The sequence below is a fragment of the Erpetoichthys calabaricus genome, chromosome 18 (genome assembly GCF_900747795.2).
Source record: "Erpetoichthys calabaricus chromosome 18, fErpCal1.3, whole genome shotgun sequence".
NCBI lineage: Eukaryota > Metazoa > Chordata > Cladistia > Polypteriformes > Polypteridae > Erpetoichthys > Erpetoichthys calabaricus.
In genome coordinates, this window is record NC_041411.2 from 27417829 (window position 1) to 27436215 (window position 18387).

General features: G+C 39.6%; 1 protein-coding gene across 1 annotated transcript in view; it reads right to left on the bottom strand.

Moving 5' to 3' along the window:
• cacna2d2a (calcium channel, voltage-dependent, alpha 2/delta subunit 2a) overlaps positions 1 to 18387 on the bottom strand; it is a 667325-nt gene that overhangs the window by 17778 nt on the left and 631160 nt on the right. The window contains exons 23-29 of the mRNA XM_028824557.2: positions 16096 to 16156; positions 14799 to 14896; positions 14440 to 14530; positions 14277 to 14339; positions 9501 to 9604; positions 2824 to 2922; positions 2373 to 2464 (exon numbers count right to left, since the gene is read on the bottom strand). Coding sequence (XP_028680390.1) covers positions 2373 to 2464; positions 2824 to 2922; positions 9501 to 9604; positions 14277 to 14339; positions 14440 to 14530; positions 14799 to 14896; positions 16096 to 16156 — 608 coding nt within the window. The remainder of the gene's footprint in view (positions 1 to 2372; positions 2465 to 2823; positions 2923 to 9500; positions 9605 to 14276; positions 14340 to 14439; positions 14531 to 14798; positions 14897 to 16095; positions 16157 to 18387) is intronic.

The window sequence follows — 18387 nt, forward strand, 5'->3', positions numbered from 1 at the left end:
GAAGGGCCCAGTTCATGACTGGCAGCCACATTTAAACCAGGGAGCCCTTCACAGACAACTTTAACATGCGCAACGTAGTTGGGCGCACATGGCTAGTATATATATATATTGTCACACACACGTGCGAGTAGGAGGCAGCTAAAGGGTCTGAGTAAGTGTAATAAAACATCTGACCGGGGGGGACGGAGTGTACTAACTGTCTTTCTCAGTTCCCTACAGACCTTTCCTGGGAAATTCTTCAATGTTACGGCACCTCTCCTGACGTCACTTCTGAAGCCGGCCCCTTTGCTGACGTCATTTCAGAAGCCGGGCCCCTTTGCTGACGTCACTTCCGAAGCCGGCCCCTTTGCTGACGTCACTTTCGAAGCCGGCCCCTTTGCTGACGTCCCTTCTGGTTCTGGCTATTTTGATGACATCAGTTCCTCTACACGCCTTTAAAGCCTCCATCTTGGGCTACTATAGTCCGTTCTGTTTTGGACTCTGTAATATGCACATCGTGCTACTTATTTCAGCCCTTTTGCAGCTGGGAAAAACAATATATGGGTGGCTGCCCCAAACCTTTATGATGTCTTGGACTCTTGATTATCACAATATCCATCCATCCATTTTCCAACCCACTGAATCAGAACACAGGGTCACGGGGGTCTGCTAGAGCCAATCCCAGCCAACACAGTCAGGGTGCCAACCCACCGCAGATTATCACAATAAAAAAAAAAAAATATATATATATATATATATATATATATATATATATATATATATATATATACTATATATATATATATATACACACACCACAAGGGGGGACCCAAAAATAATAAGAATTTTTTTATGGAGGGGCGTTAGTTCCAATGTTTGCCAACAAGGCGCGTGTACTAGACTGCCTTCTGCATCATTTGGTCAAGCAGAATCCTTGCAGAAAGGTCTGTAAGGTCAGTGTAATTTTTTTCTTGAGCCTCTATTACCATCTTTATCGATTTTGTGATGGCAGACTTGAAAGAATAAACGTGTTTGCATCAAGTTTGCTTTCCTTTTGGGGAAACAGCAGCAGAAGCTGTCACAATGCTTTGAGAGGCTTTCAAAGAAGAAGCTTTGAGCCAGGCAAGGGTTCTCAAGCAACTGCGTGATGCAGTGCAGAGAAAATGACCCAAATTGCAGTGATCAGGCGAGTGGCTTCTGCATCACAACAACACTCCCCGTCCACACAGCATTGAGTGTGTGGCAGTTTCTCATGAAAAACTGGATGACAATGGTCCCCCTAACTCCCTGGACTTTGCACCCTGCAATTTTTTTTCTTATTTCCAAGAATTAAGAGGAACCTTAAAAGAAAGCATTTCCATGATGTAGTGGAGGTCAAGAAGCAAACGACGGAGACACTGAAGGCTATCACTTTGCAAGAGTTTCAGAAAAGTTTTGAACAATGGAAAAAGGGGTGGGACAAGTGTATTGCATCTCATTATTATTATGAGGGGTGTTAAATTTTGGAAATGTTCAGAGAAATAAACGATTAAAAAAAAAAAATCATCTTGTTATTTTTGGTCCCCCCTTGTGTGTGTGTGTATATATATATATTTATATAGTCACACATGTGCACATAGAAGGCAAAACCGAGGGCAAAACATGAAGGCAGGGGTTGATGAAGTGTAGTAACCTCTCTTCTCCCTCTTCTACAGATCACCTGATCAGAAGCCCAGTTTAATCCTTGACCAGTTCCTGCATTCCCTTCCTAACCACGCCCTCCTTCTGACCTCATTTCTGGGTTGAACCCTCACAGACTCGCCTCTTCCTCCCCTACAACTATAAAAGCCAAACACCTTCCTTTACCACGCTGTCCCGTTTTGGACATTGACCTAGACACTACTCTAAAACTATTTTGTTTTCTTGTACTGTTGTACACAAATATCCAAGGTGGATCCCCAACTCTTTCTCTGCTTTTTGTCTCGTTTCACAATATATATATACATATATTTCATTAGTTTTTTTATTTGGCAGACACTTTTGTCCATAGCAACTTAGAACATTTGAGATACAATTGGTTAATTTCTTTTTGTTTTTCCAATTGGAGCATAACACAAAATTAATTGATTGTACCTAATTATACAGTTTGCAGATGGGTTTGCTAAAAATTAAGGATTAATAATGTAGGTTGTAGCACAGCAAGCAATTTTAAGAAAAAGTTCTGCAACACCTAATTCTTCTGTAAGGCTAGAGCAATGTGGTTATGGTAAGCAGAAACCTTCACTGGATAGGCAGATAGAGTTAGATGTGCATAGCACAGCGGTTCCCAAACAGTCTGAGGCTCACACAAATGAAAGTCATGAAATAACAAAGGTGGAAGTCCGCTCTGGAAAAGAAACCTGCTGGAGCCCTACCTTGCGCGGTCCCTGCCTGCCATCAGTTTGGTTGCTTGCTAGTATTTTGAACTTCTCCACCCAGGCTTCAAGGTCCAGCTTGACACCAACCACTGAGTGGAATAGCAGGAAAGGAAATGAGAGAGAAGGTTATGTACAATAAAAACTATTACAACCTTATGTCAAGACTTTGTTATTGATGGGCTAGGGGTTTGCATTCCAATTTCTCTTTAGCCATCAGGTCTTATAAGCCTGTAGGCATTTTTGGGGGATATTCAGGAGTTTTTGTTTAGATTTGGCCTGAATTCAAAACACCCCACCAAAGCACAATTTACCCTTTGAATTCATCCACATTTTCTCCACATGTCCAAACCGCTTCAGTCTGCTTCTCCTTATCACACAGCTTTCATCTCCATACCAATGTTCTCTCTCAAACCTGCTTTCATATTCCTTTGCCTTCCATGAAACTTACCTGCAGGCTTCAAAGTTTTCTCATTGAAGTTGAGCTCAACGGCAGTGCTGACCAGAATTCCAATGGTGTCATTCAGTGGGTCCAGAAGGTCGGAATTTGCTAAAAAAAAAAATTAAAACAAGCCTTAAAAGTGTAGAACAAGTAAAATGTACTGATTTGGGATTGGAGAGAGTTCTGGATAGCAGAGGGGGTCGGAAGGCAATAATAGAGGAAATACAATATAAAACTCAACCTAAAAGTACTTTGTCTGTTACAATTTTGTCCACTGCTCAAAAAGAACATAATAAACCTGCCTTTACGTACAAAACTTCATTGCATGTCAAATGCCACAAAGAACTATCATACGCCTCATTCTGTAATGCTTTTTCCTCACGCTATTTCTGTTTTTCATGTAGTTATATTTTTAGGTATGATAGTTTTCCAAATTTGTAACAGAAAGTGATAATTTTGCAGGCTGTAAAGAGTTCAAATCATGGAAGCAGCTTGTTTAATTTCAAACAAGCTGGACAGGCCTTCAAAGATAGTAGTGAGAAAGCTTTGGTGTAGCTAAGTAGGGAATGCGTCTACAGAATAAATAAAGAAATGTAAACTAAGGCCATCTCTCTATTATAATAAAAAAATCTTGGGAGATGAGACTTTTTATCCCTCGACAAGATGTGATCTTTTGAAGAGAGACACTTTCACATTTCTCTTGTGCCAAGAGATTTAACCACGTCTGGGGCCGGCAATAAAAGACAAAGAGTAGATGACAAAGAAGAACGTTGTAAAGAATTCAAAAATGTTGGTGCAATACACATGCAGTGCATGTTAAGAGATAATGGAAGTATGAAAATTCGAAAGTCTCAAAAAAATGTTAATAAAGATCGCATTAGCGCAAACAAACGGAAATTATTACTCAGTGAAATAACGGAACAGCGAAAAGAGATCGAATATATTGTTTGGATTTAAACGTTAAGTTGGAAGACTTGTAGATCGTCTAATTCGTGTTGCCATCAGGGAAAAGTAGTGTTTCTTCTCAATGAAGAGGCTTATCCATGAGAATTAAAAGATTTGTTGTGTGGTGAAAGTGAATTCCCACGAGAGAAAATTTCAAGCCGCGAGACAAGACTTTTATGCAAAGAAATTTTGAAAAGTCCTACCTACATCTAAAATATTTACAGCCATGCACACGGTTCAATCATTTTCTCATTTGTATGAATGCTATTGTCAGACACAGTTCATGTAGAGAGAAAGAAACGATATTCACATTATATGTTGTGTTGTCACGATGTAATTCCAAACACGGAATCAAAAATTCAATGCGATATTGACGAAAAGGTAAAAGTGAAAAAGAGATCGAATATATGGACATCGGTGATATGACAGAAGTATGTAGATATTGTTTGGCTTTAAAGTTTAAGTCGGAGATTTGTAGATGGTCTAATTCGTGTTGCCAACAGGGAAAAGTAGTGTTTCTTCCCAATGAACAGGCCTATCCGCGAGAATTAAAAGTTTTGTTGTTTGCGAGTGGCAGAGATGTAAAACTGCTGGTGCGTAGCGCAGGCAGGGGGGTTGGCAAGCGAAGTGAGCAGGAGGCTAAGCCCCCTAGTTTAAAAAAAAAAAACAAAAAACGATTAATGACAACACCAGCACTTAATCCAAATCTCACGTTTTACCCCTTACATTTTATATCTGCTCTATAGTATTCATTTTTAGATCTGCACTCATTGTCAAGAATTATTACTGTTTTTGTTGTTCTGTGCCAGCTAGATTGTGACTCCAAAGAGTGTATGTTTATCTGAAGGACCAGGAGAGGAACAGATCAACATAGCCAATGGATCAAACCCAAAATGAATATCAGGAATATCAGTCTTAAGAATTGTTAGGACAGACTTCTGAACATCAAGAGATTGTTCAAATAAAACAACACAAAATATTTGATTTTGTTTGCCCCCATACTTGAATGAAACAGAATATGAGGTGCTTGTTTAAATATCATGGTCATGATGATGACTTTGGAGACCACTCCGTTAGCAAAGATTCCACTAAAATATACATAGAAAATATTATTATCCAATTCACTGACATTCAAAAAATACCAAAAAAAACTACAAGTAAACGTTATCAAGATCAAAAAAAAATGAATAAAAGTTTTTTGGCCTCATGATCCTGAACTACATGGTGTAGTCTCAGTGGCGGCTGGGTGGTCTCGTTGCCTCGGACCCCTGCAGATTTTGTTTTTTTTCTTTTCTCCAGCCCTCTGGAGTTGTTTTTTTTTTTTTTTTTTTTTTTGTGCCTTTTCTGTCCTCCCGGCCATCAGACCTTACTTTTTTCTTTGTTATTTAGTATTGCCTGATTTTATTTTTAGTTTTTAGAAACTTTTCTAGTGTTCCCTTATTTTAATTCTGATTTATTTTGTCTTTTTTCTCTTTCTTCATCATGTAAAACACTTTGAGCAACATCATTTGTATAAATATGTGCTATATAAATAAATGTTGTCTCAAAAATGTACAGGTACATTGATAAGGTATATTGCGCTTATTGCATTAATGCTAATTCTGCTGTGCTGTCTAATAGTTCATCATAGTATCATTAGAAAATTCAGTCTGTGCATTAATGAAAGGCACATCCAGAGTTAGCATTCTGGACCTGTGATCCCAGTAGTTTGTTGTACTTAATTCGTTTCTATTGGCTATCTCAATTGCTGCTTATCATTATCATCCCAGAGACAGTCTAATATTAGGGATAATTCATATGTAGATTGGTCACTTAATTTCTACTGCAATCTGGGCTTTTCAATTGCTAATCAGCTACAGCTTCAAAAATGTCTACCTTGCATCTCAACTAAACAGAAAAAATCCAGAGAAAACAGAGGAAACACATAATACCAAAATTTTCTATGATGACTGGATCATATTAATAAAAAACCTTAATGTGCTTTTAGATTTGTATTCTAAGCATAATTTTAAGAACATAAAGTTACAGTAAGTGTATCTCTTCCCCTTCTTAGAGACCTACTTATATAAAAGAACTCTCTAACTATGATAACTGAAAAAATCCTAGAAATTGATCGAATGGTCTACTGCAAGTGTTTCCCAACAATCAAAGTGTATTTGACCCCAAGCAAAAGTCAACTAAAAGAAATAAAACAACATACACCTAATAAAACAGGGGTGGCACGGTGGCTGTATGGAGTTTGCATGTTCTTCCCGTGTCTGCGTGGGTTTCCTCCGGGCGCTCTGTTTTCCTCCCACAGTCCAAAGAAATGCAGGTTAGGTGCACTGGCGATCCTAAATTGTCCCTAGTGTGTGCTTGGTATGGGTGTGTGTGCGCGCACACTGCAGTGGGCTGGTGCCCTGCCCAGAATTTGTTTCCTGCCTTGCGCCCTGTGTTGGCTGGGATTGGCTCCAGCAGACCCCCGTGACCCTGTAGTTAGGATATAGCAGGTTGGAAAATGACTGACTGACTGACTAACAAAACAGAATTTTGAATCACAACTCAGAATTGGTCAGAAGGTGGGGTGGGTGGAATTGGGCTTCATTGTGGTCTGTGTGTCCAGCCTGGCAAGAGCGGTCCGTGGTAGCTGGAGTGAACAGGCTGCTGTTAGAGCAAGTAAACTCACTGCACTGTGTAATACATAATTGTTGATTTTGTTGATTTGATTTACAGCTGCTGGACAAAGAGACAGTAAATAGATACACACATACATGTGAAGTCATAGCAGGCATAGGTATGTAAAGTGGCAGATCTAAAACAGGTGCCGTCGCTCTACCTAACGCTCAGTTTTTTTTTACTATTTAGCAAATATACACAATAACATTTTGGACATTCACAAGTGGGCAGTAAGCTAAGGTTAGTGACTAGCCCAGAAAATTTAAATAAATAATAAAAGAAGATGGCATGGTTGTAGCAATCAAATACATGAGATCAATCAGAGCAGAAATCAAAGCAAAGGACAATGACAGGAGGACAATGTCAAATTAGCATTGAAACTCAAAAGCCAAAAATAAAAAAGAAATACATTCAAATGATTAATGATAACTGAGTTACTAAAAAGTGTGAGGAGCCTGCTTACTGTAAATTCTGGTTGTAGAGTGCAAAGTCGGACAATTCCTTAAGTGACTGCAGGTTGGCAGTTACGAGACATAGCGCATGTGTCCAAGATTCACTAAGTTAATAGGAAATAACAAGAAAAGCACAAACTCGTCTTCTGCTGGCGTGCTAAGCATTTCAACACATTAAAAATTTTAAAAATGGTCAGAAGTGGTCAAAACCCACAAAGACGCAATGAGAGTGTGTGGATCCCGCATACTAACTCAGCCAGGAAGTTGAACGAGGAGACCAATAGCGGTAAACGACAATGCCAATCATTGCACAACACTCTAGATGAAGGATACAATTTTTGATTTCAGAGATTTGTATTTAGTATGAGGATTTTTGTAAATAATGTTTTTGCAAGTGTTATGCAGATTAATATTTAATATACTGATAATTGTTTGTAAATTGTGATTTAAGAATTAATAGAAACTTAAAGAAGCACTTTTGGGTAAACAACCCATTGCAATTTCCTTCCCCCTAAGCATAAGGAATGCTGGTTTTATGACTTTATTACTTGTCATCTGTGACAGACAGGCTAAATTTTATGACTTAATAATTTGTTTGAAGTTGCATTTGTCTATTCCTTTTACATGGGGGAAAATGCTGTCAGGAGAGGCAACAACTGAACAAAGCAACTGGACGATGGTTTGTGCCCCAATGCTTTCATTAGTGAGTGGCCCAGAAAGGGGCAAGTAGACTTATTCTTCTGCTCAGTGGAATTAGATTGTGGCTGAAATAGGACTGGATGAATTAAGGGCATTGTCTGCACCCACTGGTCCAGAGGGATACCAAAACATGTTGGACCAGTATGACACATGGCTCACTCACTCCTTAGTCCCTTTCCTCTGTCTTGCCATGAAGAGAAGACCACCTCTCTCTCTCTCTTGCCATTTCTTCATGATGAAAACAACTCTGTCTTGGCAGCTACATTGAGAGAGACATGCAGCCTGCTTGTCGGAGGGGGCCTCCCTACTTTCCTTATGGCCTGGAGGTGAGCCCTGGGAAGACATTGCATATCACCAGAAGCACTCCAGGGTTCAGGAATAAAAGGGAAGCTGCTGCCTTACATGGCTGAGTCAGAGCGGACAAAAATCAGTGGAGAATGGAAGGAGGACAGATTTGGTAATTTATTGTTTAATTGTGGCATATTGTTGGAGAAAAAAAGTGCCTTGTTAGTAAATATCCTTTACAGTATTTTATTCATATTGCATGTGCTATATTGCCATGTTTGTGGTTTGGGTTTCTCTGGTGCCCCCTTGTGGTTACAATTGGCATAGTTGGCAGGATTCCTGGCCATTTGTTGGCAGAGACCTGTGTAAAATAAAATTTAATACACTTAAGCAATATACTGAAGAGTATTAATGTATGAGCGGCTAAACATCCTTCAGAAATGACACATGTGGTAGGAAATGAGAATGTGTTGCATTAGACATTAGTCAGACAGAATGTTCAAGCTTAAAAGATTATCAGACATATCAGAATCACTCCTGTTCAATTTGGTAAGAAAGAAGTCTATGGAAAATAATTATTGTAATTTGCATATTGAAAAAAGGTAAAATTTGGAGCGTAGTTGGTCATAAGATGCAAATATGTTGTCTACATAAAGGCGTATAAGTATTCTAAACCCTAGCGTTGTCCATTTATTAAGCACTGAGTTTGTTTGAGTAGGTGGTACTAGGATGTGGTACCGTGTTAGCCATTATGAATGTAGTGAGAATTCGAGCAAAATGACACCTTTTATTAGCTAACTAAAAAGATTACAATATGCAGGCTTTCAAGGCAACTTGGGCCCCTTTTTCCTTGCATACTGTAATCTTTGTAGTTAACCAATAAAAGGTGTCATTTTGCTTGACTTCTCATTTGAGTTGGTGGAAAAAGGTTATTATTTTGAATAGAAGCAACAAATTAAGAGCTTTTCTACCTTGAAATGTGTCCTGCTTTGGTTCCATATTTTAAGTACTTGGTGGATCACTGGATTGCTGCTAAACTGATGATAATATTAAATAGAGCACAAAGCAACGCATGAAAGGAAGATTCACAGCATGATTTGTTTTCTATTGCAAGCCAAGCCAATGTGAACTTGTGAATGTCCAAAATGTTATTGTGTATATTTGCTAAATAGTAGAAAAACTGAGCATTAGGTAGAGCCATGGCACCTGTTTTAGACCTGCCACTTTACATACCTATGCCTGCTATGACTCCACATGTATGTGTGTCTATCACTGTACTAAGCACTACCTCCAAACCCTAAGCTACAAACAATATTAGTACAAAAGAACTTTACACATGATCACTAGATTAGGTTATTTGTATTTATACTGACCTCTACAGCTCAAAGAATACAGTACCACTATGATATTCTACATATACCTATGGTCTATTGTTTGTTATTGTCATTTCATACTGTAATTTGAGTCCCTGCTGCACATTTAGTAAGCCTTGTTTCCAACTCAATTTCACTGATCATCAGGCTTTTATTATATAAAGGTTATAGAGTTGAGTTGACAAGTGACGAGTCAAAATTTCACAACTAAAGGTTTCACTTAGAATCTCACAGAGGAACAAACGGCACATGACACAAAATGATTCTGGGTACATACAGTCCCTGTATGGAGCTCGAAAGATGTATCCCTTGTTGTCGAGGCTCCGTCGATAGAAGCTGGCATTGAAAGGCTCAGGATCTTCATTCCAATCTTCTGCAGCTCTGCATGCCAAAAAAAAAAAAGCACTGTAAAATTTTTGTCAATCTTTGATTTTTTGTCTGTCATCAGATAATCCAGAGGTATCAGCAGGATGGAATATATAAACCGTTGGCAGGAGATGCCATAGATAGATAGATAGATAGATAGATAGATACAGTGGTGTGAAAAACTATTTGCCCCCTTCCTGATTTCTTATTCTTTTGCATGTTTGTCACACAAAATGTTTCTGATCATCAAACACATTTAGCCATTAGTCAAATATAACACAAGTAAACACAAAATGCAGTTTTTAAATGATGGTGTTTATTATTTAGGGAGAAAAAAAATCCAAACCTACATGGCCCTGTGTGAAAAAGTAATTGCCCCCCCTTGTTAAAAAATAACCTAACTGTGGTGTATCACACCTGAGTTCAATTTCCGTAGCCACCCCCAGGCCTGATTACTGCCACACCTGTTTCAATCAAGAAATCACTTAAATAGGAGCTGCCTGACACAGAGGAGTAGACCAAAAGCACCTCAAAAGCTAGACATCATGCCAAGATCCAAAGAAATTCAGGAACAAATGAGAACAGAAGTAATTGAGATCTATCAGTCTGGTAAAGGTTATAAAGCCATTTCTAAAGCTTTGGGACTCCAGCGAACCACAGTGAGAGCCATTATCAACAAATGGCAAAAACATGGAACAGTGGTGAACCTTCCCAGGAGTGGCCGGCCGACCAAAATTACCCTAAGAGCGCAGAGACGACTCATCTGAGAGGTCACAAAAGACCCCAGGACAACGTCTAAAGAACTGCAGGCCTCACTTGCCTCAATTAAGGTCAGTGTTCATGACTCCACCATAAGAAAGAGACTGGGCAAAAACGGCCTGCATGGCAGATTTCCAAGACGCAAACCACTGTTAAGCAAAAAGAACATTAGGGCTCGTCTCAATTTTGCTAAGAAACATCTCAATGATTGCCAAGACTTTTGGGAAAATACCTTGTGGACTGATGAGTCAAAAGTTGAACTTTTTGGAAGGCAAATGTCCCGTTACATCTGGCGTAAAAGGAACACAGCATTTCAGAAAAAGAACATCATACCAACAGTAAAATATGGTGGTGGTAGTGTGATGGTCTGGGGTTGTTTTGCTGCTTCAGGACCTGGAAGGCTTGCTGTGATAGATGGAACCATGAATTCTACTGTCTACCAAAAAATCCTGAAGGAGAATGTCCGGCCATCTGTTCGTCAACTCAAGCTGAAGCGATCTTGGGTGCTGCAACAGGACAATGACCCAAAACACACCAGCAAATCCACCTCTGAATGGCTGAAGAAAAACAAAATGAAGACTTTGGAGTGGCCTAGTCAAAGTCCTGACCTGAATCCAATTGAGATGCTATGGCATGACCTTAAAAAGGCGGTTCATGCTAGAAAACCCTCAAATAAAGCTGAATTACAACAATTTTGCAAAGATGAGTGGGCCAAAATTCCTCCAGAGCGCTGTAAAAGACTCATTGCAAGTTATCGCAAACGCTTGATTGCAGTTATTGCTGCTAAGGGTGGCCCAACCAGTTATTAGGTTCAGGGGGCAATTACTTTTTCACACAGGGCCATGTAGGTTTGGATTTTTTTTTCTCCCTAAATAATAAAAACCACCATTTACAAACTGCATTTTGTGTTTTACTTGTGTTATATTTGACTAATGGTTAAATGTGTTTGATGATCAGAAACATTTTGTGTGACAAACATGCAAAAGAATAAGAAATCAGGAAGGGGGCAAATAGTTTTTCACACCACTGTAGATAGATAGATAGATAGATAGATAGATAGATAGATAGATAGATAGATACTCAAAATCAGCTAATCTATCAATTTAATTATGATAGATAGATAGATAGATAGATAGATAGATAGATAGATAGATAGATAGATAGATAGATAGATAGATAGATAGATAGATAGATAGATAGATACTCAAAATCAGCTAATCTATCAATTTAATTATGATAGATAGATAGATAGATAGATAGATAGATAGATAGATAGATAGATAGATAGATAGATAGATAGATAGATACTCAAAATCAGCTAATCTATCAATTTAATTATGGTAGATAGATAGATAGATAGATAGATAGATAGATAGATAGATAGATAGATAGATAGATAGATAGATAGATAGATAGATAGATACTCAAAATCAGCTAATCTATCAATTTAATTATGATAGATAGATAGATAGATAGATAGATAGATAGATAGATAGATAGATAGATAGATAGATAGATAGATAGATAGATAGATAGATAGATAGATAGATAGATAGATAGATAGATAGATAGATAGATAGATCTTTGTTCACATGGTGAAATTAAGGCTTTATAGAAGCTGAAGAAAAACTGAACTATTGCAACAAACAATGACAAGACCTCCCAGGTGTTGTAGGTGGAAGTAAGATGGATTATATTGTGGTTAGATCATCCCAATGATGCAACAGGTTTACCTTCAAAGGCATCTTTAACATTTAAGTAAAGCATGTTCAGCTTCCGTGTCTTTATGAGTAGAGCATAACGCATGCTGATAAAGTTGTCATTTGTTCCAAAATTACATGGTTGAAATCACCACATATTGTGACTGCAGGGTCAGAATGATTCATCAGTAGAGTGTTCAACATTAATAATAGCAGGAGGTCATTAGGCCTGTACTAGCTCATCAATAGTGTGAGTTTTTCAAGAACACTTCCACTGCCTGGTAGGCTATATTATCTCGAGATGTACTGAATTCGCTTTGCCACAGTTCTGCCATTAATATAATCCCAAGTGGCTGAGATAACACAGTTTTAGAATGCTGTTGAAGTTACTGTTTGACCTGAAGTATAAATGGGAATCCAACTGGTTACCCTGAAAATCACATGCTCCTCTAAAAACACAAGGAGTTAATGGACTCCTTTTGTTTCAGGTAGGCAGAGACAGTGGCTAGTCTACTGGTATCAATGATTGGCCTGCTTCGAAAAGAAAGTAATCCATGGTCACTCAGTTTAAAGACAAAACTTCAAAGACAAAAGACAAAGACTTCAGGCATTAGTATCTGAGGAGGCATACAAGATGACTAGAAAAAGAGCCCATTTCAACAACGTAAGATGAAACGGGCACGAGTGCAATAGTAATAAGTATAAGCACCACAAACCTGATATAGGTGTATTGAATGAATGCGTAATTAGGCCTGGAGCTGAAGTCGAAATCGCCTTTCAGGCCTCTAGAGCTTTAATCGAAGTCGCCTTTCTCTTTGAATTTTTGCGGCCATAAATCCGCTGCCTGCCGCGATGTTGGTCTCGTAAGGTTTTTCGGGCAACTGCGTAGAAGGCGACTGCGCATTCGGCTTCAGACGTGCGCAGAAGGCGACTGCGCATTCGGCTTCAGACAGACGTGAGTGAATGAGTGAGTGAGTGAGTAGACTGGCGAATTATACTGTATATAAGATTGGCCTACCAATTATAAACACAGGCTTTTGTGGGGCGTTTTCCCAGTCAGACAGTTCTGGCAGCTTTTTAGGTTTCAGCAAAAAAATGGTAACCACTAAAAACTAACAAATTTGAAACTCCTCTACATTGGGAAAACTATATAAACGCACATATAAGTTGGGTCTTGAAACCCGAAAAATCAATCATATAATCAGACCCCATCTTATATGCCCGTTCAATAATACGACACTTAATTTTTATTTTTAACATCTTCTTGCCTCCTCCAATCTCGCACCAGTTTCTCAGACACATTAAATTTTGTTGCAACAGCGCAGTTACCAATTTCTTTCGCCAATTCAATGACTTTTAATTTATAACAAGCTTCATATTTTCTTCTGTTTGAATGCTCCTTCGTAGATAAGGGATGCTTTTATGATAAAGGTGAATGAGGGTGCGAGATACAAAAAACAGTGCAAACGTCACTTCCGAATAGTTTGGGTATTACAGTGTGGTCACGTAGGCACAATACACAGAAAAAAAGGCCAGTGTGCTCCATGGTTACTCCCTCAGGTGGACGTTAGCATATCATAATCTCTTGGACCAATAGCGTGAGTTTTCTGCATTTGACGTATATGACCGACATTATAAAATACAGGAAATTATACGATAAAATCAAGTCCCGACCTGTCCACGGGAGAACTTATCTGCAAGTATATATGATAGACTGGTAATCAGTGTCTGAGAAGGGATGCAAGATGAATGTCTTCTGATTTCACTGGTTACTTGAAAACTTTCAGATGAGGCCTTGTATTAAATTTAAACCGTTGAGTCTCCTGATTCCGCTAGGTTACAGGCTCTCAACTGGATATGCAAAGGGGTGAAGGGCATATAGAAAGTTATTAGCTGAGCTGTAATATGAGATGGGAACTTTTTAGGGAAGATAAGTAGTGAAGAAGAACTGGGGTACCCAGTATATATACAGTTACATGAATTACAAGCCTTCTGGTTTCACTGAGGTGCATGTGCTGGCTAGAAGAAAATAAAAATAGCTGTGATATGTGATCTGATTATGTCACAATATGCACCAGGGGGCCTACTGGTTTCCGTGGGGGTGACTAGATCATGTGTTAAGAACACACCTCAAGTGAGTATTGAAACTATGATATGGACCAAGAGCTTGTCAGTGTCATGCTAAACGTTTAACATGATCTGCCAAGGAAACAAATGAAGAGTCTCACTTGTTGGGGAAGACGCGTGTTATCCCACCATCGGTGGCAGCAAAGACAGCCAGCATTCCATACCTGAAACGAGAGCGGGAAAGAGAATCAAAACTTGAACCCCATGTGCCAGACACAGCAAAGGTGGCTCTCTACCCACCCACATCTTCCTGAAGTATCTTACGTGTTTAAGTCCCAGTTCTTCCAAACTTTGTCTACAAGTTGCCTGATGATGCCTGTGTCCAGGATCAAATTGTGAAGAAGGAAACTGTCGCCTGGGAAAGTCCAAAGAAAAAGATGCAAGAGAAATCACCATGATGCTGGTACTGAGACAAAGTGAAAGTAAAGGTGGCACAGCTGAGCTAGAATAGCTCCCATATCACAGTGAGACATCACCTGAACTGAATGTATATCTTTAATTAAGGATATTCATGATAGAGACAGATCAATACAGAACTAAAGCGTCAACAGTTAACTCACTGGCTGCCTTTTGTGTCAGCAACATGCAGTCTTGGGCCATAAATGCTGGCAGCAGATACTCACATAGGTTCGAGTCTGGTGTCACCTTCTCCATGAGTGCTATGAAGTTCTCCAGGAATTCTGTATTGTTGTCTGAGAGCTGTAGATCCTTGCAGTATTCCCTGGGGATCAGGGGTTAGGTTGGTGTGGGCATGGGTGGGAAGAGGAGGAACGACAGCATGGAGTGAGGGAGGAGAGTTTTTTTTTTAATGTGAGAGAAAGAACATAAGCAACTGGTGCTTGCATCCCAGACCTTTCCTGCCTCATGTCAACCACATTTCAATACCCTCCCCACCATTACCAACCCTGTAATCACAGCATTTTCACACCTGGGATCGACTGGGGAGCATGCCTCAGCTTACAAACAGACACAAATAAACACACAGGGGACTCACATGTCGTTCACTCGGTCCTCATACAGGCACTCGTACACGCACACGTTCATGGGGCCTACTAAATCCAATGGGATTCTCAATGGAACGCAAGATGAAATGTTGCCAGCAAGGGCCTCTAATGGCAGTCTCTCTCTGTTTGGTTGGTGCATGGAGTGGGACACAGTTTAACACAGGTCAAGCTCCCGGACCACTGCTAGCGATGGCAGGGAAGAGCTGAAGCCTCACTTTAGCGTGCACACCTCATCAGCCCAGCCCCCGGACAAACAGGCCCGTCATGCAGGGAAAGTCAAATTCATGCAGAGGCATGCGTTGTGGGCACGCATTATTAGGACTGGGTGTGGGAGAAGGAGAGAGGAGGGAAAAGTCGGGGAGTGGGGATGCAGAGAGATGGAGAGGTGGATTTGGGAACTGTTTAGGTGGGATAAGGAGTCCAGAATGGGAGGACGGGAACGGGGCTGAGTTTGTTTTTTTTGTTTAGTCTTTTTGTGGAAAAAGGTAAAGGGGCTTCTCAAGTCAAATTGCTCGTTCCATTTCATTTCCCTGTTTCGTTTCTAAATTTGATCAACACACCGTTTGGCATCACACTCCTCGGGGTTTACATCCATTACAGAAAGAGACACATAAAAAAAAAATCATAATACTACTCATAATTAAAAACCAAAAACCAAAATGAAGGCTTCAATGGAGGGCACATACTGAGAAAGGTACCAAATGTTTGAATGAATGCCGTGGGGAAGGTGGGGATTGAAGTCCAATGGCATTGCGGACAGCCACCGCCGGGATGGCATAAAAGAAGAATGGGAGGAAAGTAAGCAAAGGAAAATGAAAAAAGAAGGAAAAACAAAAAAAACAAAACACAAGAAAGGAGGCAGCAATGGTGTGAAGAAGCACTAATGGGAAGAAAGCAGGCATACACACACAGCTACCTGGGAGCAATGAATACATGTCCCTCGGACTCAAAACTGCTTGGCAGCAGAGATTCAAAATCTGCAACAGAAAGGGAACATTATCTTGGAAAAAGCCAATGCTTTGGGTGACTAACAGATAGGGAAAAAAAAATAGACAAAAAAGAGGAGGTTTTGGAGGACATCTATGGGAGTTTTTTGCACGGTAACATCTGAAAGTATGCTTTGGGAAATCAGTCAACATTGAATTTTTATGGAGAAAGTGGGTAAGTGGGTAGGGAGTGGGTTTTGTTAGCCAAGATGTTGCCAAGGAACATGAATAATAAAAACGTATTTCGTGATGAATTTGCATTGCATTTTGTTTTATTTGCTCCCGAAGATGCACCCGGGAAGTGGGGGCTGAACAAACAGAAGGTAGCTTTAATGAAGCTTAGAAGCCCCTCCTAAACACAGAAGGGGAACTTGGCGGAATAAAAAAAAAAACAAGAATAGACTCCTGTTTTATCAGTCGGCCCACCTCCCTACACGTCACCCTTACAAATTAGCTTCAAATTCAATACGTTACAGTTTCAAGGTTTTAGGTCTTTCTCACCTTTTATATTTGTCACTAACCGTACAGCAGCAACATGGCCAACAAGGAGTCGGGTGGTGGGAGAAAGGGAAGGAGGAGGGCAGGAAGGTCCATACGGGCAGAGTCTCACCACAGCCTGAGGGGAATGGCGGCCCAACTTTGCGTTGGGTGCAGTCAGGGGTCCACTTTCAGGAAAATTGCAGTGGTCAGGGAAGAGGAAGGGCAGAGGAGTTAGGCGAGAAGTGAGTGGCATTAGCCACTGCCCACAGAGAAATAAAGAGAAATGGCTCTCTGTCAGCCTAGGAGTCACATGCTGATGTGTCAATAGTTTGTCAGTAATAGCATGTGCCATTACAATGTACTTTATAAATTAAAACAGTAATTATTAAGAACAAACTGTAACAAGAATACCTGCTTATTGACCTTTTCACATGACCACAACTTATGATTGTGAAAAGGGATTTTTTTGCGTTACTGCGTTACTGTGATAAATTCCCAATTTACATGAACTACCTAGTCGTCTGTCTTTCCCTTCCCATGATCCAGCTTATGTCTGCTTTAAAGAATGAAGATCCCTTTTGGAATCCTCGCCTTATCGGTGGATCCCCAGCGAGGCCTGTTCCCTGCTGCACCCTATCCTCCAAGACTGTGGTAAGGCCACTGGACCACACCGCAACTCAAGGGTCTGGATACAAGCCAATGCACACATAAGGGTGGAGAGTGTTGCACACTTGTGTTTCAAGATACCACAGGTTGCTCCTTCACCGAAGCCACGCGGCATCTGCACGCATTAGAGAGATCTTTTTTTTTTGTTTGTTTGTTTGTTTTGTACATTTCAAAAGAGGAGCTGCCTACCATCACAGCATCAAAAATAAAAATACGCATGGTCCAACCAGATTAGGAAAGAAAAAGGTTCCCTCATTGAAGTCACTTTTGGTTAGGAGAGAGAGGGAGACAGATTGAGAAAGGGAGAAACAGGGCAGTTGTGTCAGGGGAGATTGACAGTTGTATTGTTTGACACACCTCGTGTCGAACTCAGCATGCTGTATGTCTTCAGGAAGGGAAGGAAAAGAAGGTGAGACAAGAAAGAAAAGCAAACTAGATGGAGGAATGGGTGGACATATATAAAATTACTATCAGTCCAGCAACTGAGTGGGAAAAATAGGGTAAATTCCCTACATGTCATATCACGGCAAGAAGGGGTTAATAAAGGGGGTTAATAAAGTTTAACAAGTACAGGTAAGCCTTGTCCAGCCACAGATTGTCTCCTTTGAGGCAGTGCTAAGCCAGCTGTGATCACCATGACGCTTTCAAAACTCTGCACTATTAACACTCCCGTTTTTTTGTTTGACATTTTACCTGAAATAATAACATGGATGCAAGGAGTTAATCTGTAAGGTATTTGTTTATCATAAGTTAAATAAGTTTTAAAGGATTTTTGGTAATAATACGAAATAATTAGTTAAATAAGCTTTAAAGGATTTTTGGTAATAATACGAAATAATAAGTTAAATAAGCTTTAAAGGATTTTTGTAATAATACGAAATAATAAGTTAAATAAGCTGTAAAGGATTTTTGGTAATAATACGAAAAAATAAGTTAAATAAGCTTTAAAGGATTTTTGGTAAAAATATGAAATAATAAGTTAAATAAGCTTTAAATGATTTTTGGTTATAATACGAAATAATAAGTTAAATAAGCTTTAAAGGATTTTTGGTAATAATACGAAATAATACGTTAAA